Raw genomic sequence first — 24,705 nt, 5'->3', positions numbered from 1 at the left:
TTTCTTGAGTCATACTTTACGCCATATGCCAACTTAAATTTCAGACAACTGAGTTAAGAATTTAAAAATTAAATAACAGAAAAGTTAGAAGACAATGTAAAAATAGAACCTGAAAAGTTATCCTTTTTAATCAACTGAAGAAACAGAAATTATAATAGAAAAGATAGGCAGATATAAACAAAAGCCATTCAAATACTGAATGAGAAAGAAATTGACAATAAGTAACAGCAAAAGGGCTAATGCCTACATCGTATAAAGAACTTGACAGATCTATAAGAGCACCAAGGGACTTGTGGACAAATAGGAAAGGGATATGAATAAATAATACAATTAAGAGAAGATATACCACTGCTTAATAGAGACAGAAAAAACTGGAGGCAAAGCCTGGTCTGTTGATTCATACTTGCTAAGATTCAGTGAAATACTGTATGCCTATTTAGGTCCTCAACAACTTTGAAACAATCTAAAAAGGTATTTTTGGGGCTGGCCCGGTGGCACAGCAGTTAAGTTCACATGTTCTGCTTCTCGGCAGCCCGGGATTTGCCAGTTCGGATCCCGGGTGCAGACATGGCACCACTTGGCAAAAGCCATGCTGCGGTAGGTGTGCCATATATAAAGCAGAGGAAGATGGGCAAGAATGTTAGCTCAGGGCCAGTCTTCCTCGGCAAAAAGAGGATTGGCAGCAGTTAGCTCAGGGCTAATCTTCCTCAAAATAAATAAATAAATAAATAAAATAAATAAAAAGGTATTTCCCTGATCCAGAATCCACAGAGATGAGTGGAGGTAACACGTTGGTACAACTAAGGATTCACTACAAAGGACACATTGCTCATTTCATATTTTTCTGTTTATAATTTCTACTTTTAGGAGATTCTAACATTTAAGTCTTCTGGTAGGGATAGGTCAAAACAAGTCACTATTAGCTGTTAAGAATCATAGAATTTTCAATTTAGTTCTGGCAAAGACCTTATTTTAACATTATGACTTTTATAATTATTCTTATGAGGAACTTGGCACCAAAGTAAATGCATTCCGCAAAGAACTCCCACCCTTTCTGAATTTCAAAGGCAGCCACTAATTCATTAACATATCAGTTCAGCTAACGCTATGAGTTAGAGAACTAAATCTTTAGGCACAAAACAGATAGTTAACACATACATGGAATGTTCACATTAGTGATCTACCTCAACAGGAAATACTTCTTAATACCCACATCACTAATCTATTTTTACTGTGGCAAATTCTTACATATCATAGCCCGTGATTTCACTACTCGGTAGCAGCAATAAAGTGTTAAAAGGCCCATCAGCATGATGATACACATTCCAGTTGTAAATCCAGCCTGTTAGAAATAAAAATATAGAACAACATATATCATCATGTTAGAATGAGTTCATATGCAACCATATTGTTACCCTAAATAATTATGATAGAAACATGACAACTAATTGAAAATTAAATATAATCATCTATTTTATTTAATAAATTTGTGTAGATTTATTAAAACCTCTATCATAAAACTTACAATATAAAAAGAAAAAAATTCAGGCAAAGAGTGTGCTGAAAAATTATATTACCTGTTTTATGCCCCAAGGAATACTTAGTATAGATGTTCCCATCATGGTATTCCAAATCATAAAACTGAAAACAGAGAGTAATAGCAGTAAAAATATGGAGTTTGACTCTTCAAACATTTTAATTAAGACAAAAATTAAAATAATCAGTAATTTTCATTCACACATAGTTTAAGTTATGCTCCAAAAAGTAGTTTTACTCACATGGTTACTAAACTGGTGTTTTTACCGTATCCTTCAGTGTAACTTTGAAGTTTATAAGCAGAACCCAAAGGACTATACACATAGCACTCTTCCGGCGCTGGAACTACATGATCTGGGGCAATCTGGTAAAAAAAGAAACAGAAATGTTAGGACTCGTAAATGTGCAAAATAGGGTATTTTCTATACATCATAGTACCTAAATCTAGACATATTTTTAAATACCCTGGACAAATAAATACCATACATCCCTGATTAATGAATATAAAAATTCTTTCTCAAACGTAGTAGAAGATCTAAAGGAGTAAGAGTTTAAAGACTATAAACAATAAACTGTTTATCTGAAATGAGAATGAATTCCTAGAATACGCGACTGTCAAAACATTTTTCTCTTCATTGTCATCAGAAAGGAGGATGAAGAGCCAGCAAAGAAAGGAATTTTGGATGGAGGAGACTTGGGCCTTAAGAGAGGGGAATTTCAAGAATCAAGTAGTCACTGAACTCCTATGTGAGGGTGGTTTTAGCAAAGAAGCAGGTAGGAAACTCAAACTATAAAGAATTGAGGAGTCAATAGAAAAGAAAGAAAGAAAGAATAAATAGAATATTCTTGTAAATGCTTGGTAGCAGAAAAAAAAGGTGAGCTGAGCTGGCTTAAGGAAAAGGCACAGCAAGGATTCTTAAAGATGAACGATGTAAGCAAAATGGAAGGAGCCAGAGAAAACAACTGAAGAGACACATGTTTTTTTACACACAGAGAGATCCTAATCTACCCCCATAGATTTCTTCCTAATTCTACAGGGAAAAAAATATAGCCTCCTGATGGAATTCTGCCTATCTCCCTGAGAACAGTCCTTTGAGGGGTATGTAATCTTTACATATAGTAGTTAAAGACACAGGAGCTGACTGGTATAAATCAATAGTTTTTTACATTTAGCACCTATTATGTACATCTACAACTTTGCGCTAGGTCTAGCTGTTCAAGAAAAAATGATATACAGCTCCTAACTTCAAGAAGTTTAAATTCCAGTTGAAAGACATATAAAGCAATTAGACAGGGCTATAAGATAGAATGAAAATTAAGTGTTCAATTCTATGGTATACTGTATGATGAAAACAATAATGGAGACTAGGTCAGGGAAGACTTCAAGGAAGTAACGGAACATTAGGCCTCAATAGGAAGACAGGTTATAGACTGATACAAAAAGAAAAAGTGTCAAGTCCTTTTCTCTTTATGCCTATGATTGGTGGTGTCTTGTGGGCAAAGAATGTCTTGAATGCTATGTCTGGTGTGGCTTTGGAAACAACTATTTCCTAAAGATAAAAAAGCATATACGGAAATGGGTCCGCGGCTTTCTCTTTACCCTCAATCCTCTTGGGTCTGAATTCTGTTGTCTTCTGCCATAAAGTTAGAAGAAAAAAGGGGCAGAATCATGTCTGCATCAGGCAGGAGGTAAACCATAACAGCTAGGAAAGCAAGTTCAGAAAAAGAGAAAATCAAAAGTTATAGAGGGCAGGATTAGAAGCTGGAGGATAAGAAGTGGCAAATTCTTAGAAGATACAGAAAAATTGGAGGATTGGGTCTCACACTCTGACAGTGGTCTCTAGAGCAGTGCTTTCCAAGCTTGAATGTTCCTGTGATTCACAAAGGAATCTTGCTAAAATACAGATTTTGATTCAGTAGGTCTGGCGTAAGGACTGAAATTCTGCATTATTAACAAGATCTCAGGGATGCTGATACTGCTGGCCTGTGCAGGCCACACTTTTATTACCAAGGATCTAGGAGATGTTGGCAGCCAAATCATTTTCTTCCCTTCCCCATTTTAGAATAAAAATAGTAAGGTAAATGGGGAAATTTTCAGAAATAAAAAGCTATAACTCTGTATAGACCTGAGACCTGTGGATTCATATTGTTCTTCCCTTAATAATCTTTCAGGAAAAATAATTTTGGGATTCTCAGAAAATAAGCGAGAATGTACACACACGTTCATTAAAAAAGGTCATTGTTAATTTTAGATCACTGTTTCTATACTTGATTTACTAGAGTCATCTCACTTTCAGTTAACAAAAGGAATTCAACTTGCTGTACGATGCTGATAACTTCCAGGCACATAACACAGTCAGGCCTAGAATGACCCAGCTGGCATCTTTGAAGCTTGATTCTACAAGTAGAGGCTCTAGGAGGTCGGAACCAGATCTGGAGATACCAGATTACTTCTACTACCCAGAGGGCTTAGATAATTCTCTTATGGAACTCAGACTTTACCACAATCACTAATGTAAAGGCCTAGGGAAAGAAAAAGTTAAAAAATTATGCCACTAGAATATTTTGGAAGTCTCTACTTTGGCTATACAAGAGGAGATCTACTACTTCACAGGCTTAAAATAAGGTATCTATGTTCGAGTGACTAGTTCAATTCTTGTCCCTTAGTAAGCATCTAAAGAATGTTGGTTCTCTTCTCCCTTTTTATTATTACCTATAAAAAAATCATTTATTTTTTTCTTCCAGAATGTTTCCATTTCTCTTTAAGCTTTCAAGTTTCTGATTATCTTATATGTGGTAATTCTTATAAGCAACCAAATTACTTATATATTTTTAATCCTAAAATAATGACACAGATTTTAGAAGATCAAGAGTCAACAAACTATGGGGGCTGGCCTGGTGGCACAGCAGTTAAGTTTACACGTTCTGCTTCAGCGGCTCAGGGTTCACTGGTTCAGATCCCAGATGCGGACCTACACACCAAGCCACGCTGTGGCAGGTGCCTCACCTAAAATAGAGGAAGACGGGCATGGATGTTTGCTCAGGGCCAGTATTCCTCAGCAAAAAGAGGAGGATTGCTGGCAGATGTTAGGTCAGAGCTAATCTTCTTGGAAAAAAAAAAAAAAAGGAGTCAAGAAACTATGGCCCACAGGCCAAATCTGGCCTTAAACCTGATTTTTTACAGTCCCTTTGCTAAGAATAGCTTTTGTATTTTTGGTTATTATAAAACAAAAATGAAGAAGACCATGTGACAATATGTGGCCCACAAGGCCTAAAATGTTTAGTGGCTGTCCTTTGACCTTTGTTTTTGATCTATAAAAGGACACTGCTAAATAGGAAAATATCATATATATATATATATATGTATATATTTCAGTGTCCCACTCCTGTAGCAAATTTCTAAAAACATTTTTCCCATGTAGCTTCAAACTTAAAAATTGAACAGACTAACCAGAACCTGTTATCATTTATGTTGTTAGTCAACGACCTAAACTACTTCAAGAGTAGTTTATCCTCCTCAGAGCTTTTACGATTGGGGATTAGCAAAACTTAATCCAACAAATCTCTGGCTGTTGTTAACATAGAGAAATTGTTTCAGATCTCTCTATGTCAGGCTAGATAAGAATGAACTAGCCTGAGACGTAGAACATGTCTTAATTACTATCTTTGACTTTCCATGATGCCACCCTGGGAATACGGCCAGCCAGAAGTTCAACCACTGGGAGTTGCCCTGGTTTATGTTGTTCACTGTTCATTTCAACTTAACCTTAGACAATGAGCAATGCTTTGCCCCTTACCAGTGCCTTGTCTGCAGGAGCGGTGAGCCGGCTGTAGTAATGAATCCTCTTGTTCATGGCAGAGGCATGGTCGCTAACCCTCTGAATGACATCATTCACATTGACGATGTTTGTGGGCTCTATATAGAAAGGCCTAGAGAAGGGAATATACACTTGACAAAGAATGTTCAGCCAGAAATTCTGGAAGTCAGCCATTGAAGAAAATAACTTCTTGTCCTCCATTAGACATGGGATGTACCAAGGCAAGGCATTCACTTCTCACTTTTGGTGGGAAAAGAAAATGTCACAAAAGAAGTATTATCCAATCCACAGAATAAAGCTTTTGTTTCATAATACTATTACTTTAAATATATTTTTTTTAAATTTAAGGAATTTAGCAATAGAAGAGATATAACAGAAAGAGCTTCAATCAGTTATTACAAAGAAATACAGCAGCTGTCAGTTTTCAACAATCAAACAGACACAGCTTTGAATATTCTCTCAAAAAGCTTTTGGCACTAAATCACAGAAATTATAGACAGAAATATTCCTCTAATAAAGAGTTTCTACTCCTTCTTTATGGGCAAAATTACTTCCTATGATAAACAGAATTCCTATTTCTTGGTTCATATACTAAGGATTAGTGATCTCAACCATTTTCCTTGTGAACCATATCCAAAGGACTATCAAATGAAATATTAAGACACTAGAGATATTTTGCCTCATTCTACTTTTCTTGGATTTCAGTAACATACCCTATTGTGCTACTATTTGCATATGCTTCCTTCCCATAACCATGTCCCAACCAACTGCAGATTCTGGTTTTCAATCATCATTTTCAGTCATTAACCCCTTCAGTTCCTTCCTGAAACTCACTCCATTTGCTTTCTAAGCTTCCAGTAATGTACTATCTCAAATGGAAAGACCAGGCAGAGTTGTATGAAAGGCTTACATTCCTCTGCTGATTCTTAGATCCCTTGAAGTTAGAAATGATACTGTGTCCCCAAATTTTATATAATTTGCTATTTTAGATTATACACAGATCCAAACAATAAAGGGAAAAAAAGCAAGGAGATTTATTATTGATTCCACATAACTCCTTGACACTTATGGTTCTGAAAGAAGCTTAAAATTTACTAAAGGATGTTCATCATTTCTAGAGACACCATTAATCTAATCTTGTGGGAAGCACTTGAAAAACCAAATGACTGAAATTTTGGTTTCTGCTGATTTTCCAACTAACCCTGTGATGTTAGAGAAATGGTAGTATAGATGTTAAATTTATTCTTGTCTCACTAGTTAGCAAACAGAATTTTTGAGTCTTTATTATTTATTTTCCACTACAGTACCTAAATATGATAGGTACTTTCTAGTTCAATCCAACAAATATCTAATTAGAGCACTTATTTGATCAAATATGTGGATACAGAGATCAACATGACATACTATCTATACTAAGCATATAATTGCTAAGTGAATTAAGTGGTGTCAATAAATCTCAAGGGGATGAAATGAAAATGAAAGGGTCAGAAAATGAAAGGCTGAATAAACTGTCTCTACTTATAAATTCGGTAGCCTGAGATAACTACCAAGCCTCTCAAAGCACTATGGTGTTCTACATAATTTACATCTCTACTGTGACACTCAGTAGTACTAAAAAGCAACGTAAAAATATTTAAGTCTAGGAGACAGTTTAATCATACCTGAAGTTGTACTCTACAGGGCATTCCCTTCTTGTTTTGTAAGAATGATACCCCACAAAATTTAACAAGGAATTATAGCTTTAATGTCAACATAGAGATTGAAGCTAATCAGGGATTACTAAAAGAGACTAATAAGTATGATATTGATAGAAAGAGATGTAGATTTTCTACTTGTAGCTTATTACTCTGAAAATTCAATGATATTAATATCAACCACTAAGTTGGCTTGAAGGCCTGCTGAAAAGCAGTCCAGGAAGTGCTACATTTCTTGGCTCCTGGCCTCTTACAGAAGCGTTAACTGTACCAGTTGAGTTGGCTTGGGTACTCTGAGAGCAGAATGACTCTGAAAGTTTTTCTTTTCCAACACTTTTCATCGAGATGCTGAGTGCCTGTTCAAACAAATATTTTGGAATCTTTTCAAAACAGATTCTCTTTAAAAGTATACAACTCAGCATATTTTAACTGAATTATTAGAAACATGTGCTTAAGCCTTCATCTAAGAGAGCAAAAAATATAAATTCTATTTCTAAATTGAACTTTAGTTGAATCTGAAAACACATTTTAAATTAATGCTATACAGAGAACAGTATTCAGAATAAAAGACTTTTGAAACTTGCGCTTTTTCTTCTGAATAGTTTCACATGACTACTCCCTATTGACGTTACTTCCCATTTGAAATGTAGCTAAGCTGTGCCACACTGAAAATAATTTATGATATTTCATGTAGAAGTTATATTTGTCTCACCTTATAAATATTTATGGTCATGCTATAGAAAAAATGCTTTTAACATTCAGCAAAATTTTAAAAATACTTTAAAATGTGACTCAAAACCTCATATTTTCATTTAATACACTTAAACAAAGAAACCTTATTTCCATCTAACACCTTTGCTAGGTTCCACTCCTTAAATTTCTTAAAAATTTCTGGCTTTTAGATCTGTCTCCACCCTTCTACCAACCAGTTATGCTTCTCTGAAGCTTAAAAACAATTCCATGACCCTTAAGAAGGTGCACACTCAATATGAAGACCCTTGACTTAAAACTCTTCCTTTATTCACATCCCTATGAAACTTGAAGCACTTAAACACCTGCCAGATTGGGGTAGTTTGTTAAAAAATGAAAAGTGAATCAAGTATTAAAAATACAAGTCTTATGCAAGTAAACATTCAAAATAATGAACCCACTGTGCTTGTTTCTATCTGCTTGGTAAAACACTGTATGTCTGCCAGGCAGCTTTTCAATAGAAAAGACAGAAAAGATGTTAATCAAGCCATTGCACCTAGAAATTCCTTGCTGCTATAAGAAAAATACTGGTAACCTCTGGCTTACTGACATGTTTCTCGCTTCCCGATGCTTATACAACATCCTCTTTCACAAAAACTCTGCTCTACACTCCAACTTTACTCACTGTTTCCAAAGACTGAGCCTATATAAGGCTCTTCTCTTTCTATTATGGCAAGTTAATTTATTTTGGTTCTCAAATTTAATAAATATTATTTAAGCACCAACCAAGTATTAAACACAGTGCCTAACATTAAGTGATGAATAGGACATAGAACCTCAAGGATCATAATCTATTGGAGGAGATAGCTAAATAAGCAATTCCAATCCAGAGAGAAAAATAGAAAAAGAAAGAGCTTATGAGCAACAATGGGAGCAAGGAAGAGCAGAGAGGTTATGTGATGCTAGGCATGTGTAGGGCATATAGAAGGGGAAGCTAAACGACGTCTGGCAGACCACTAGGGAAGTTACGGTTGAGGTGAATCCTAAAAGATACAAAGGAGTTAGTCAGGGATGAGGAAAAGGAGGAAAGAAATAGTGTTTTGAGAAATGGAAAAGGATGTAGAAAGAACCAGGAGAGACAGCATGATATATTTCTTAAAACTCTAAGCAGTACAAAGAGAAGTGGTAAGAGATGAGTTAAACCTGGGCCACTACGTGGAGGACTTCATATGCCAATAAAGGATATAGTCCTAAATGGAAGAACCCTCAGTCTCAGCTCCTTTGCTGATTCCTTCTGAAACCCCCAACACTTAAATATCAGAGTAACTCAGAGTTTAACCCATAGACATTTTCTCTTCTCTGTCTATACTCAATCTCTTGGTGGAGTCATCTAATCACATAACTCTAATGTATATGCTGATAGCACTCGAACGATTATCTCCAGCTTGAACTCCTGATTCATATGTCAAACTGCTCCCTGCCACCCCTCCCGCATCCCATCTCTTGGACTTCATTGCCTACCACACTAGCCTCCTCACACTAGCCTCCTCAACTGTTCCTCACCATTCCTGAAACATGACAAGCAAGCACCTACTTCAAGACCTTTGTTATTAATTTGAGGTAAACACAAAGGCTCTGAAGGACTTCCCCCTAAATATATGCATGACTTGCTTCTTTACTTCTTTCAAGTCTTTCTTCAATTGTCCCTTTCTCAATGAGGCATTTGGCTATCCTTGTCACCATATCTAAAATTTCAACTCCTCCTGTCTACACTTGTTGTTTCTTATACACCTTCTCTGCTTTTCATTCTCTCCCTAGCATTTATACCATTTAACATAATATATACTTCTTATTTATTTATTATCGAGTGCCTCCAGTAAATATAAGCTCCATGAGGGCAGGGACTTTTCTCAATTTGGTAACTACTATATTCTCAGGGCCTAGAATAGTACCTGGCATATTGTAGGAGTTCAACAAAATACAGTGAATAAATAAAGTATGGTGAATAATATGGTGCATTGCTTTAAGAAAAACAGTTTATTATGAAATAATTTTAGACTCACACAGAAGGTGGAAAAATAGTACAGAGAGTTCCCATATACTGACTCAGGTTCACCCAATGATGACATCATATATAACCATAGTATGACCATCAAAACTTCTATTACTTTTATAATCAGGAAAAAAGCTAATAAATTATGGGAATAAAGCTTTCAACTTTCATGTAGGCTTAAAATTTAAAAAATAAATACTTGAGAGAGAAATGACGGGAGGAGTTATCAAGGTCTTAAACGCTATACAAAATGAGAAGAAGCAACCTGTAAGAAAATTCATTTAGTGTGGTATCTTCAAGCCAATTAAAGACTGTTTACAGGAGTAGAAAATGATTAATTGTGTCAAGTGATACTGCTAAGTCAAATGAGATGAGGACTGATCAATGAAACGACTGTTGGTGACTTGGATAGGAGTAGTTCCAGTGAGTGAAAAGGGAAAAACTCTGTCTGAATCAGGTTCAAGAAAAAATTGGGTATGGTGAGTATAAATAATCTTTGCAAGGAATTTTCTGTAAAGAGCAATGAGAGAAATGGAGTGGTAGTTGAAGGGCTAAGTGTAAATTCTCTAGAAAATACTTTAAAAAGCATAAAAAATACAAAAATCACCTATAACCCTACCACTAGTGATCATTAATAACATGTTGCCAACCTCGTCCTCTTGCAAAAAAACAAAATGAGATACGATAATATGTTCATCAGAATGGCTAAAATTTTAAAATCTGACAATAACAAGTGCTAAGGAGGTAGAGCAATGGAAACCTTTTACATTCTAGTGGGAATATAAATTGGTATAACCCCGGTGGAAAAGTCTGGTATTATCTAGTTAAGTTGAATATGCACAAACACTACTACCAAGCAAGTCCATTCTCAGGCATAATCCTAGAAAAGTTCTTGTACATGTATGCCAGGAGATACATGCAAGAATTTTCATGGAAACATTATTTGTAAGAGCCTCACACTAGAAACATCCCAAATGTCCAACAACAGTAGAACAGATAAACAAACTTCAGATACTCACAGAATAAAATGCTAGAAACCACTGGAATGAAAGTAGAGTTACACACAGCTTGGATGAGAATTACAGTGCTGAACAAAATCCACAAAGCCCTGCATACAGTATGATTCCTTTTACACGAGACACAAAACAGGTAAAACTGAATTCAGTATTTAGGGATACAAGGACAATAAATTATGAAGAAAAGTAAGGAAATGATCACAAGAATGTCAGGAGAGTTGTTATCTGTAGGGAAGATGGGGGATGTGTTTGGTGAAAGACACGTGGGGAGCTTCTGGGGTGCTGCTAACTTCTGGACCTTGGTGTTGGTTAGATGAGTGTCAGCTTCATAATTATTTTTTAAATTGTACATACGTATTATGCACTCTTCTATATATACATATATCATGTGATAAAAAAACAAAAAAAAATCAAATTAACATATTCCTTCAAAATTTAGTAATGAGATCAAGAGGGAGCAAAACATCTTTTGTACCATTCAGAAATTTGCTGGTTATCTTGTGGCAAAATACCTTAAAGATTTGTCAAACTTAAATATGAGTTACCTACTTTTCCTATATAAAAAGACAACTGTTCCAAATTTGTTGACCTCTTTTATGATGACGTGGCTGTCAACAGTATACTACATAGGTACACAGCACGTATTAAAAGCCAAAAAGCCCCCAGATACTTAATCTATCTCCTTTCAAGGTAAAGAAGATATTTTAACAATGACTAAGAAAGTAGTTACTTTAAAAAAAACTCATGTTGTACAGAGAATATGCTAATAACAGATGTCTATCAATGTTTCCATTGTTACACGTATTGCTGAAAATGATGTCTGTCACCAATAAAAACTCATACCTGCAATCTTATACACATAGATTAAAAATTTTCTAACATTTAAGAACTTACAAAGAATGTGAATGGTCTTTGAACCTGTATTAAACATAAAAAAAAAATAACAATTGTAATAATGAAGCAAATGACAACACTAGTATCTTGGTATTCATTCCATGTAACACAAGTATTAATACAAGTATTTTCACTAAAAAGTGTTCAGAATATAAAATGTTTAAAAATCAGGGAAATTAAACACTCATATTTCAAATACGGAAATTTACAAACATTATAAATCATCAAATAAAACAACTTATAAAAATAAACATTCAAAAGTTATAATTCTAAGGGCTGGCCCTGTGGCCGAGTGGTTAAGTTTGCGCACTCCGCTTCGCTGGCCCAGGGTTTCCCCCATTTGGATCCTGGGCCCAGATCCATGGCACCACTCCTTGGGCCATGCTGAGGTGGTGTCCCACATGCCACAGCTAGAAGGACCCACAACTAGAATACACAACTATGTACTGGGGGACTTTGGGGAGAAGAAGGAAAAATAAAAAATAAAAAAATTTTTCTTAAAAAGTTATAACTCTAATGTAAATTATTAGACATGATTATATCTAATGATTCTTTCCCCTTTGTATCCTTCTGCCCAGGATACCTTCCAAACTGACCCTTTTGAAGTAATTGGTCCAGAAAGACTTCAGGACCTTCCTGAAGCGCTTGGTGCGCCTCAAGTGGGCTTTCAGATCGCTAGGGAGCTCCTCCACTCTGGCCAGAACCTACTGGGTCATAGCAGTTTTGATTTCTCTCCCAGTTAACCTGGGAAGGATGGTTCTGTCTATTAACTCCTCCCCTTCCCTGAGCAAAGAGATAAGCCACTTTCTGAAGGCTCTCTCTAAATCAATGCTTTTGTTCCCCTTCTGGGGGGGGGGGTGTGTTTTGGGGATGACTGCTGGAATTGAATGGCAAAGTAAAGCCAGGAGGGTGTCAGAAATGAAGGAGAGATTGGAGGATAGACTGGAGAGAGAATCAAGAAAGGTGAACAAAGCGAAAGGTTGTTTCTAAATTAACAGTATTAAACCAACACACTAGTATTTTGGACTTTAAAAATAGCAGGGGATACCAAAATCACTACATGTAAGAACTGAGTGACACCAGGGAGGATGAAAATTTACCAGGCAAATTTCAACAAAAACTTCCACATAATTGTTGGATGAGATTGAAATGAACTTCAAATCAGTTTCACTTACTATGTGGCAAAGTTTTATAAGGTTTTCAAAAATAATAAAGCATATTTAATTGTTATTGATAATATTATAAAGTGAAAACAAAAGTTCTGATGTACTGTTAATAAAATTAAAAGTTAATTTTATCAAGATCACATCTTATAATTTTGAAATTTCTATTATGTTTTATAATGTACATAAGCATACAAGTATGTGTATGTAATTTGCAAATGAATACACACACAAATACACATATATATATGCAGTCTCAATTTTTTTAGACTTTTTTTTTTAACTGATAAGGGTGGTATGACGAAAAAGTAAATATTAATAAACACCTGGTTGAAGGTTATGGATCCTTTATTATAGAATTCTGAGCTGTTACTTAGCTGCAAGTAAACATCTTCATCAATGACATGTGGACAAAGAACATGACCTGAATATTAATTCTCAGGCCCATGTATCTTAATTAAATACAGATTTTGCTAAGAATGAATTCCAAAATTCTTTAAATGAAACTCAAGCTTTCAAATTTTGGTTTTAAAAAATCCATAAATTACTTTAATTTTACTGTCCTGAAAACAAATAATCTCTTCTTTTATGGCTACAAAATAATCAGTAACAGAAATGCAAGGTTTTGCTTTGTTTTGTTTTGAGTATCAGTAGTGAAATGAGGCTAATGGAACTATATAAACACCAAGAACATTTCAAACAAGTTAAGATACTAGAAGCATCTGTAAGTAAATACCAACATAACAGTTGTTCAGTTTTTCTCTAGGTTGATATAAAACAGTAACACCACCACCCCATCCTATCTTCTATCTAAAAAAAAAAAACCCAGTTCCAAATGAGACATAGTGAGTGACATTCCACAAAGGAAGATTAGGAATGTGGGAAAAATTCCCAAGAGGGCACAGTTTTCCAAGCAGCTCTCCTTTTATTCACTTTATGAGAATGCCAAAATAAATCACAAATTGTCTCAATTTACTTAAGTGCAATAAAGAAAGAGTATTAACTTAATATTTTGAAATAAAGAGCTTGTCTTAATTATAAATAAAGGGTAGGCTTTGGTCTGCAATGCCATGCCAATTATTACTCTCCTTCTCACACAAATCTACCAAAAGAATTTCTGGAAAAGAAATAAAATTTCCAGTTTCTAAAATTTCCAGTTTCATAACCTAACTATTCCCCACTAAAAAAAAAAAAAATAGGAGAGAAGAAGAAAAATGCTAGGCCAGCATTTTAACTAAAATTCCTTTTTCTTAAAAACTGGAAAGGTAATGAAAGAAGGTAAAGAATTCATTAAGTATACATATTGAGATAAATCTTATTTTAAATATATATGATTCTTCAAATGATTAAAATTGCTTTCCTTGTTTTCTTAATTCAGTTATCTAGAAATTGAAAACACAAAACCAAAACTCATTTACTTTTTAAACAGATCACCAAAGACAAAGAGCCTCTTTCTTATTTTTCCCATAACTTAAGAAAGGGATACTACACATCAAGCCTTAGAATTTTTCATCATGGCTCTCAAGAAAGGCAGGTGGGCTAAGAGAACTTCTGCTCTGCCACTGCAAAGACACTAGCAACAAATGGTCTACACAGGGCCAGCCCGGTGGCCGAGTGGTTAAGTTCGCGTGCTCCGCTTTGGTGGCCCAGGATTTCACTGGTTCAGATCCTGGGTGCGGACATGGCACCACTCATCAGGCCATGCTGAGGCAGCATTCCACATGCCACAACTAGAAGGACCCACAACTGAAATATACAACTATGTACTGGGGAGATTGGGGAGAAAAAGAAAAAAGAAAAAAAAAGATTGGCAACAGTTGTTAGCTCAGGTGCCAATCTTTAAAAAAAGAAAAGGTCTACACAAACCGGTCTTTCAGGTGACAATGGCTATATTTTCAACCCAGATGGCAAATACTGTAGTAGCTTGACAGAAATCCATTGTTAGTTGTACGGTATGTTACTCAGCAGACCAATCCCAGAATAACAGACTAGACTGATAAAGGCAAGAGTCCAACATGAAACTTGCCCTGCCAACTGCCTCCTTATCAACTAACTTTTACATATATGAAAGTTTTATAAACAAAATATAAGAGATATTTTGGTAAAAAGAAGAAAATAGTGCTAGAAAGGGGATTTTGAAATAGGAACTGTCATGCATTGCTGGTAGGAGTATAAGGCGGCATAGTCTTTCTAGAAAACAATTTGGCTATATGCATCAAGAGGCTTAACTGTGCTTACAACCTTTATTTTAATAATTATACTTTTGAGACTCTATTAGAAGGAAATCTAAATATGGTATATAGAAAGCTGCTAATCACAGCATCATTTAAAATAATTAAAAATTGTAAACAGCTTAATATTTAAACATTATTAAATTATGATATATTTAAATAATACATATTTTTTAAAGTGATGTTTAGAAAGAATTCCTAATATGGAAAACCGCTTATAATATAGCTTTTGGGGGGCATTTCAGTGATTCTTACGGACAATTTTTTATCATGAAACTTTTTACTACTCCTTGAAACCTGGTACTTTCCCCTTATATATCATTCTCAGCCTCAGTTGTGATTCCTAGAGTTTATGGCAGTTCAAATCCTTGGATGACCCTGCCAAAGGACTCTCGGTTTGCTGCAGGGGCATGAGGTTCAGGGAAAGATTCAGGAGAAATAATCAGCTAATGTTTCAGTGCATTTCCAAATGAGTGTAGACCCACATACATGCAGGCAGGCACACATACACACAATTAATTTTACTTGCTTTTGAACTTTACATAAAGTGGAATCACACGATATGCATTTTCCATCTAGCTTCTTTTGCCAACATTATCTTTATGAGATTCATGTATATTCTTGTGTGTAGCTGTAGTTTGTTCATTTTCATAGCTGTGTAAGATTTTATTATGTGAAAATACAATTTATTTAACCATTCTTATTGATGGGTTTCTGGTTTATTTCCAGTTTGGAGCTCCTATGCATACATTGCAATCTATATTCTTGTACATGTCTCTTGGTGCAATGTGCACACATTTCTATTGATTACAAACTTGTTATATACTCAACGTTAGTAGATAATTACAAATTCTTTTCCAAAATGATTGTACTAATTTACACTCACTCTAGTACTGTATGAGCATTCCCACTGTTCCACATCCTTGCTAACATTTGTTATTGTCGTTGATTGATTTCTTATCCTAGGTTACTGTGATTTATTTCCCAAATTTCCATTTATTCTTTTTTTATTCAACAAACATTTTCCATGAATTTGGTTCTTTTTCATATTTCTAGCCAATGCCAAAATTCTCAACCTTATTTCAATTTCCTTGAACATATTAAACAAAGTTCTTTAAAAGTCTGCTCCTGATAACTCTATTATCTGGATCACTTCTATCTATTTTGTATTGAATCTCTTAATTTCTAATCATGTTGTCTTGTCTCCTCTTATGCCTAGCTATTTTTGATTAAGTACTTGATATTGTACTTATGGAATTCCACACTACAGAACTTTCTGGACCTTTGGTTTTATTTTGTTTTTTTGAGGAAGATTAGTCCTGAGCTAACATCTGCTGCCAATCCTCCTGTTTTTGCTGAGGAAGACTGGCCCTGAGCTAACATCCATGCCCATCTTCCTCTCCTTTATATGTGGGACGCCTGCCACAGCGTGGCTTGCCAAGTGGTGCTATGTCCGCACCCGGGATCCGAACGGGCTAACCCTGGGCCACTGACGCGAAACATGTGAACTTAACCACTTCGCCACCGGGCTGGCCCCCCTTTCTTGACCTTTGATGGGGTCACATCCTGATAAACCCTTTGTAAGTTGAAAATGCATTTAGTACATCTAACTACTGAACATCATAGATTAGCACAGCCTACCTTAAAACATACCCAGAACACTTACAATAGCCTACAGTTTGGCAAAATCATCCAACGTAAAGCCTATTTTATAATAAAGTATTGAATATCTCATGTAATTTATTGAATACTGTACTAAAAGTGAAAAACAGAATGGTTGTGTGGGTACAGACGGTCATAAGTGTATTGGTTGTTTACCCTCACGATCACGTGGCTGACTGGGAGCTGCAGCCCACTGCAGAGTATCCTACCACATATCACTAGCCCAGGGAAAAGATCAAAATTCAAAATTTGAAATACGCTTTCTACTGTATGTGTATCACTTTTACACCATCGCAAAGTCAAAAATATCCTAAGTCAAATGATCATAAGTCAGGGACCATCTGTATACGGAAAATAGTATAAATAATTTGAAGCCTAGAAAATACTATTTTCTTTAGAAAAGGTTTACACTTGCTTTTGGGAGCCAATTTGAGATAGCCAGCAATCCTACATTATCTTAATCCAGTTTTGGGGATTGAGATGAGTTAAAGTTGAGCTCCAGTCCCTGCAAGGAGGTCATTTTATTTCAAGTTCACTCATATTTCTAAGCTTATAGACTTTAGGGCTTCCAACCCAAAGTTTGCATGGGGTCTACTTTTAGTGAGACCTGGATTCTAATTTTTCTCCCTCTAGCCTTGTAAAGCTGTCAAAAGCTGTGTTCGATTTATTGTTCTCTCAGCTAATAAACTAGAATTGCCAAAAACCCTTGAGGAGATGCTGTGACACCCCTTTCTGGGTTTCCTTCTTCTTCTTGATCTAGATGTCATTCTTCTTCATTGTCTTATTAGTTCTCCCATGTCTTCAAGTCGACTTTAAAAAAATTTTGTCAGTTTTCTAGTTATTCTTAGCCAGTTGATTGGTCCAAATTCCTTAATCTGCCCTTATCATAAGCAGAAGTCCACCATGCCTTCCTTTATTTTTAAAACTTTTTTTAAAGATTGTATTTTTCCTTTTACTCCCCAAAGCCCCACAGTACATAGTTGTATATTTTCAATTGTGGGTCCTTCTAGTTGTGGCATGTGGGATGCCGTCTCAGCATGGCTTGATGAGCAGTGCTATGTCCGTGCCCAGGATCTGAACCTGTAAAACCCTAGGCCGCTGAAGCAGAGCATGTGAACTTAACCACTCGGCCACAGGGCCAACCCCACCTCTTTTATTTTTTAATAACAGATTTATTAAGATATTAATTCACATACCATAAAAGTTACCCATTTATAATTTACAATTCAGTAGTTTTTAGTACATTCAGAGTTGTGCAACCATCACCGTAATCAACTTTAGAACATTTTCATCACCCCCAAAGGAAACTCTCGACTCTAGTCTCCCTTCTCTCCAGCCCCTGGTAACCATTAGTCTACTTCCTTTCTGTCTCTATGATTTTACCTAAATTAGACAGTTTATACAAATTGAATAGTACAATATGAGACCTTTTTTGTGTGGCTTCTTTCACACAGCACAATGTTTTCAAGGTTCATACATATTGTACCATATACTGCTACTTTGCTTCTTTTTTATGGTCAAATAATATTCCACTGTATGGATATATCACATTTTAATTGTAAACATCAACTGACTGACATTTGGATTATTTCCACTTTTGTCTAGTATGAACATTACAAACTGTTTATACCTATTTGTGTGGACATATGTTTTCAATTCTCTTGGGTGTATACACCTTGGCGTGGAATTGTTGGGTCAAATGACAATTCTATATTTAACATTTTGAAGAATTGTCAAATTGTTTTTCAAAAGTGGCTATACTATGTTTCAATCCCACTAGCAATGTTTGAGAACCATGCCCTTTTTTAAGGCAATTATTTTTAACACCCAAACTTACTAACTTTAATAAAATTAAAAGATTGATTATATCTCAATAAAGCTGGAATAAAATGGAAAATATATATCTATCTATAGACATAAAGATAAAAATTATTCTCTAACTATAATAAAGGAGAAACAAAATGAAAGTAACATAATAAAATATGAATTTTAATACGTTAATTCTTGGGCATAGCTACACTCAAAGATAGAATAAAGAAGACAAAAGATTCATCAATTTATAACGAATAAGCAAGGATTTAAAAGAAGATTAGAAGCTATTCTATATATGAAGTATAGGAAAATAAAAAAGCAGAGATATAAAAACGAGTGTTATAAAAACCAGTGTTAGAATAAATAATAACAGGTCAGATATGAATATGATAAAAGAGAGAAAGAACCTTAATTGCAGTAATGATAACATGCCAAGATAAATTATAAACTATTGCAGTAAAAAAATGAAGTATGATGTTCTTGCAAATATGATGTTCTTTTTTAAATAAATATAGCACCGAAGTATTTTCCTATGTTACTTTACAGAAAATGTACTTCCTAACTTGAAATGTTGAAGCATTCATTTATCTTCTAACATTTAAAAGACCTTAGAAATCCTATCTTCTGACAAATGAATAGAGAATAGATTGCAAGAAGAAATCTTAAAATAAGAAGCCATAGACAAGTTATGTAATACAGTTTTGGGGACAATTTCAGACTAAGACTAAAAAATAACAGGCAAGCCAAAGATACATAATCTCAATGTTACTTTTACAACATCAATTCCTTATCATTAGGCTACAGCCATCCATTGGGTTTTAATAAGATCCCTGCATTTCATATGCCTCCATTAATCTTAAAACATTTGGTTTTAAGTCTGTTAAAAAGAGTCTCAATTCTTTTGTTGTATACTTGGAATTGATTTCATTGCTTTTGCAATAATTATACCATTGCACTAAAACCCTTTTTGAAATACATTTTGTTATTTAGGTCATAATAGTTTATAACATTCTGCAATTTCAGTTGTACATTATTATTTGTCAGTCATCATATATATATGCCCCTTTACCTCTTATGCCCACCCCGCAACCCTCTTCTCCTCTGCTAACCACTCATCTGTTCTCTTTGTCTATGTGTTTATCTTCTACACATGAGTGAAATCATGCAGTGTTTCTTTCTCTGTCTGGCTTATTTCACTTACCATAATATCCTCAAGGTCCATCCATGTTGCAAATAGGACTTGGTATATTTTATGGCTGAGTAGTATTCCGCTGTATATATATACCACATCTTCTTTATCCATTCGTCAACTGATGGGCACTTGGTTTGCTTCCATGCCTTGGCTATTGTGAATAATGCTGAAATGAACACAGGGGTGCATAAGTCTCTTTGAATCGCTGATTTCAAGTTCTTTGGATAAACATCCAGTAATGGGATAGCTGGGTCGAACCATATTTCTATTTTTAATTTTTTGAGAACTCTCCATACTGTTTTCCAGAGTGGCTGCACCAGTTTGCATTTCCACTAGCAGGGCATGAGGGTTCCCTTTTCTCCACATCCTCTCCAACATTTGTTAGTTTTTGTGTTGGTAATTATACCTATTCCAACAGGTGTAAGGTGACATCTCATTGTAGTTTTAATTTGCATTTCCCTAATAACTAGTGATGTTGAACATCTTTTAATGTGCCTGTTGGCTATCTGTATATCTTGTTTAGAAAAATGTCTGTTCATTTCCACTGCCCATTTTTTGATCAGATTATTTTTTGTTGTTGTTCAGTTGTATGAGTACTTTATATTTTTTGGAGATTAACCCCTTGTTGAATAGATGATTTGCAAATATTTTCTCCCAGTTGGTGGGTTGTGTTTTCATTTTGTTTCTGGTTTCCTTTGCCTTGCAGAAGCTCTTTAGCCTGATGAAGTCCCACTTGTTTATTTTTTGTTTCCCTTGTCCAAGTAGAAATGGTATTCGAAAAGATCCTTGTAAGACCGATGTCAAAGAGTGTACCGCCTATATTTTCTTCCAGGAGTGTTATGCTTTCACATCGTACCTTCAAGTCTTTAATCCATTTTGAGTTAATTTTTGGGTATGGCAAAACATAAAATAATTCATTCTTTTGCATGTGGCTGTCCAGTTTCCCAACACCATTTATTAAAGAGACTTTTCCTTCTCCATCCTATGTTCTCAGTCCCTTTGTCAAAGATTAGCTGCCTGTAGATCTGCGGGTTTATTTCTGGGCTTTCAATTCTGTTCCATGGATCTGTGCACCTGTTTTTGTACCAGTACCATGCTGTTTTGATTACTATAGCTTTGTAGTATATTTTGAAGTCAGGGAGTGTGACGCCTCCAGCTTTGTTCTTTTTTCTCAGGATTGCTTTAGCTATTTGGGGTCTTTTGTTGCCCCATAAGAATTTTAGGATACTTTGTTCTATTTCTGTGAAGAATGTCATTGGGATTCTGATAGAGATTGCATTGAATCTGTAGATTGCTTTAGGTAGAATGGACATTTTAACTATGTTTATTATTTCAATCCATGTACATGGAATATCATTCCATTTCTTTATGTCATCATCGATTTCTTTCAATAACATCTTATACTTTTCAGTGTATAGGTCTTTCACCTCCTTGGTTAAATTTATTCCTAGATATTTTATTTTTTTGCTGTGATAGTAAATGGGATTGTATTCTTGAGTTCTGTTTGTTTGTTGTCAGAGTGAGAAACGCAATTGATTTTCGTGAGTTGATTCTGTACCCTGCAACTTTGCTGTAGTTGCTGATTATTTCTAATAGTTTCCCAATGGATTCTTCAGGGTTTTCTATATAAAATCATGTCTCTGCAAACACCAAGGGTTTCACTTCTTCCTTCCTATCCAATTTGAATACCTTTTATTTCTTTTTCTTGCCTAATTGCTCTGGCCAAAACCTCTAGTACTGTGTTGAATAAGACTGGAGAGAGTGGGCACACTTGTCTTGTCCCTGTTCTCAGAGGGATGGATTTCAGTTTTTCCTCATTGAGTATGATGTCAGCTGTGGGTGTGGCATATATGGCCTTTATTATGTTGAGGTACTTTCCTTCTATACCCATTTTTCTAAGAGTTTTTTTTTAATCATAAATGGATGTTGGATCTTGTCAAATGCCTTTTTTGTGTCTAATGAGATGACCACATGGTTTTTATTTTTCATTTTGTTAATGTGGTATATCACATTGATTAATTTGCAGATGTTGAACCATCCCTGCATCCCTCATGTAAATCCCACTTGATCATGGCGTACGATCCTTTTAATGTATTGCCGTATTTGGTTTGCCAATATCTTGTTGAAGATTTTTGCATCTATGATCATAAGCGATAGCGGCCTGTAATTCTCCTTCTTTGTGTTGTCCCTGTCTAGCTTTGGGAACAGGGTGATGTTCGCCTGGTAAAATGTGTTAGGAAGTGTTCTGTCTTCTTCAATTTTTTGGAATAGTTTGAGAAGGATAGGTACTAAATCTTCTTTGAATATTTGGTAAAATTCTCCAGAGAAGCCATCTGGTCCTGGACTTTTATTTTTGGGGATGCTTTTGATTACTGTTTCAATCTCTTATGATTGGTCTATTCAGATTCTCTATTTCTTCTTGATTCAGTTTTGGGAGGTTTTATGAGTAAGAATTTATCCATTTCTTCTAGACTGTCCAACTTGTTGGCATATAGTTTTTCATAGTATTCTCTTATAATCATTGTATTACTGTGGTAGCCACTGTAATTTCTGCTCTTTCATTTCTAATTTTATTTATTTGAGCCTTCTCTCTTTTTTTCTTAGCGAGTCAAGCTAAGGGTTTGTCAATTTTGTTTATCTTCTCAAAGAACAAGCTCTTAGTTTCATTGATCCTTTCTACTATTTTTTTGGTTTCAATTTCATTTATTTCTGCTCTAATTTTTATTACTTCTCTCCTGTTGAGTTGGGGCTTTGTCTGTTCTTTTTCTAGTTCTGTTAGGTGTAGTTTAAGATTGTTATTTGAGATTTTTCTTGTTTGTTAAGATGGGCCTATATTGCTATGAATTTCCCTCTTAGTACCGCTTTTGCTGCATCCTGTATGAGTTGGTATGGTGCATTTTCATTTTCATTTGTCTCCAGATATTTTTTGATTTCCCCTTTAATTTATTTAATGATCCACTGGTTGTTCAGCAGACATTGTTTAGTCTCCACATGTTTGTCACTTTCCCAGCTTTTTTCTTGTAGTTGATTTCTAGTTTCATCGCATTAGGATTTGTAAAAGATGCCTGGTATGATTTCAATATTCTTGACTTTATTGAGGCTTGCCTTGTTTCCCAATATACAGTCTACCTTTGAGAATGTTTCATGTGCACTTGAGAAGAATATATATTCTGTTGATTGTGGATGGAGTGTTCTACGTGTATCTATTAAGTCCATCTGGTCTGGTTCTCCATTTAGTTCCACTATTTCCTTGTTGACTTTCTGTCTTGATGATCTATCCATTAATATAAGTGGGATGTCAAGGCCCCCTACTATTATCGTGTGGCTGTTAATATCTCCCTTTATGCCAATTAATAGTTGCTTTATGTACTTTGGTGCTCCTGTGTAGGGTGCATATATAAGTGTAATGTCTTCTTGGTGGAGTGTCCATTTTATCATTATGTACTACCCCCCTTTGTCTCTCATTGCCTTTTTTATCTCAAAGTCTACTTTGTCTGATATAAGCATGACAACACCTGCTTTCTTTTGTTTGTCTTGGCTTGGAGTGTTGTCTTCCATCCCTTCACTCTAAGCCTGTATTTGTCTGTAGAGCTGAGATGTGTTTCCTGGAGGCAGCATATTGTGGGGGCTTGTTTTTTAACCCATCCAGCAACTTGGTGTCTTTTGATTGCAGAATTCAATCCGTTTACATTTAGAGTAATTATTGATATATGAGGCTTAACGCTGCCATTTTATCACTTGTTTTCCAGTTGTTCTCTATTTCTCTTGTTTCTCATCCCCTGTATTTCAGACTGCCAATTCAGTTTGGTAGCTCTCTTTGATGGTTTTCTCAATTTTCTATTTTCATTTGTGTCTCTGTTCTGATTTTTTGTTTAGTGGTTACCACGAAGTTTATATAAAAGATCTCATAGATGAGATAGTCCATTTTCTGATAGCCTCTTATTTCCTTAGTCTAAGCAGGTTCCATCCCTTTCCTCTTCCACATCTAAGTTATTGTTGTCACAACTTATTCTGTTTTCTGTTGTGAATTTGTGGTTAAAATGACAAGATTACAGTTATTTTTGATGTTTTCCTTCCCTTTATCTTTAAGGTTATAATTGTTTGCTAATCTGCTCTGATAGAGAGCTGCAATTTTCTGATTTTTGCCTGCCTATTTATCTCATTGCTCAAGGCTTTGTAAATCCATTCTTTTTTTTTCAGGTAAGAGGTCCTTCTTGATCATTTCTCGTGTGTGGGGGAGGGTCTTGTGGCAATGAACTCCCTCAGATTTTGTTTATCGGAAAGTTTTTACTTCATCATATCTGAAGGATATTTTCGCTGGATAGAGTATTCTTGGCTGAAGGTTTTTGTCTTTCAGAATTTTGAATATATCATTCCACTGTCTCCTAGCCTGTAAGGTTTCTGCTGAGAAATCTGTTGAAAGCCTCATAGGGGGTCCTTTGTAGGTTATTTTCTTCTGCCTTGCTGCCCTTAATATTTTTTCTTTGTCATTGACTCTTGCCAATTTCACTAATATATGCCTTGGAGATCTTTTTACATTGATGCAATTAGGAGTTATAGTAGCTTCTTTCACTTGTAATTCCAGCTCCTTCCCCAGGTTTGGGAAGTTCTCAGCTATTATTCTTTGAACAAACTCTCTCCTTATGTTGCATTCCCTAATTGAGTTGGATATTTCTTGGAGAATTTCTTCATTTATTTTTAGTCTTAGTTCTCTCTCCTCTTCCATCTAAAGCATTTCTTTATTTCTATCCACTAAATTTCTAATTCTGTCCTCCATAATATCAGCTCTGTTATTTAAGGGATCCAGATTTTTCTTTATCTCACTCATTGTGTTTTTCATGTCCAACATTTCTGATTGGTTTTTCTTTATAGTTTAAATCTCTTTTGTGAAGAATTCCCTCTGTTCACTAATTTTATTCCTGATTTCTTTGAACTGCCCCTCTC

The 24,705-nt window shown here is 35.2% G+C and overlaps 1 protein-coding gene across 5 annotated transcripts in view; it reads right to left on the bottom strand.

The window, feature by feature from the left end:
• SLC38A9 (solute carrier family 38 member 9) overlaps nt 1–24,705 on the bottom strand; it is a 110,999-nt gene that overhangs the window by 54,377 nt on the left and 31,917 nt on the right. For 2 of the 5 annotated variants that reach the window (XR_006890102.1, XM_046671487.1), the window contains exons 3-6: nt 5,334–5,466; nt 1,779–1,900; nt 1,578–1,641; nt 1,249–1,342 (exon numbers count right to left, since the gene is read on the bottom strand). Coding sequence is in view for 4 of the 5 variants with exons in the window: in XM_046671487.1 (XP_046527443.1) it covers nt 1,249–1,342; nt 1,578–1,641; nt 1,779–1,900; nt 5,334–5,466 (413 nt within the window). In the remaining variant the exon portion in view is untranslated. Of the gene's footprint in view, nt 1–1,248; nt 1,343–1,577; nt 1,642–1,778; nt 1,901–5,333; nt 5,595–7,302; nt 7,405–24,705 lie in introns of all 5 variants that reach the window. The other 3 variants (XM_046671489.1, XM_046671490.1, XM_046671488.1) reach the window with 3 other exon arrangements.

Source organism: Equus quagga, chromosome 9 (genome assembly GCF_021613505.1).
Source record: "Equus quagga isolate Etosha38 chromosome 9, UCLA_HA_Equagga_1.0, whole genome shotgun sequence".
In the NCBI taxonomy this organism is placed as follows: Eukaryota; Metazoa; Chordata; class Mammalia; order Perissodactyla; family Equidae; genus Equus; species Equus quagga.
This window is presented reverse-complemented; position numbering and strand designations above follow the sequence as displayed.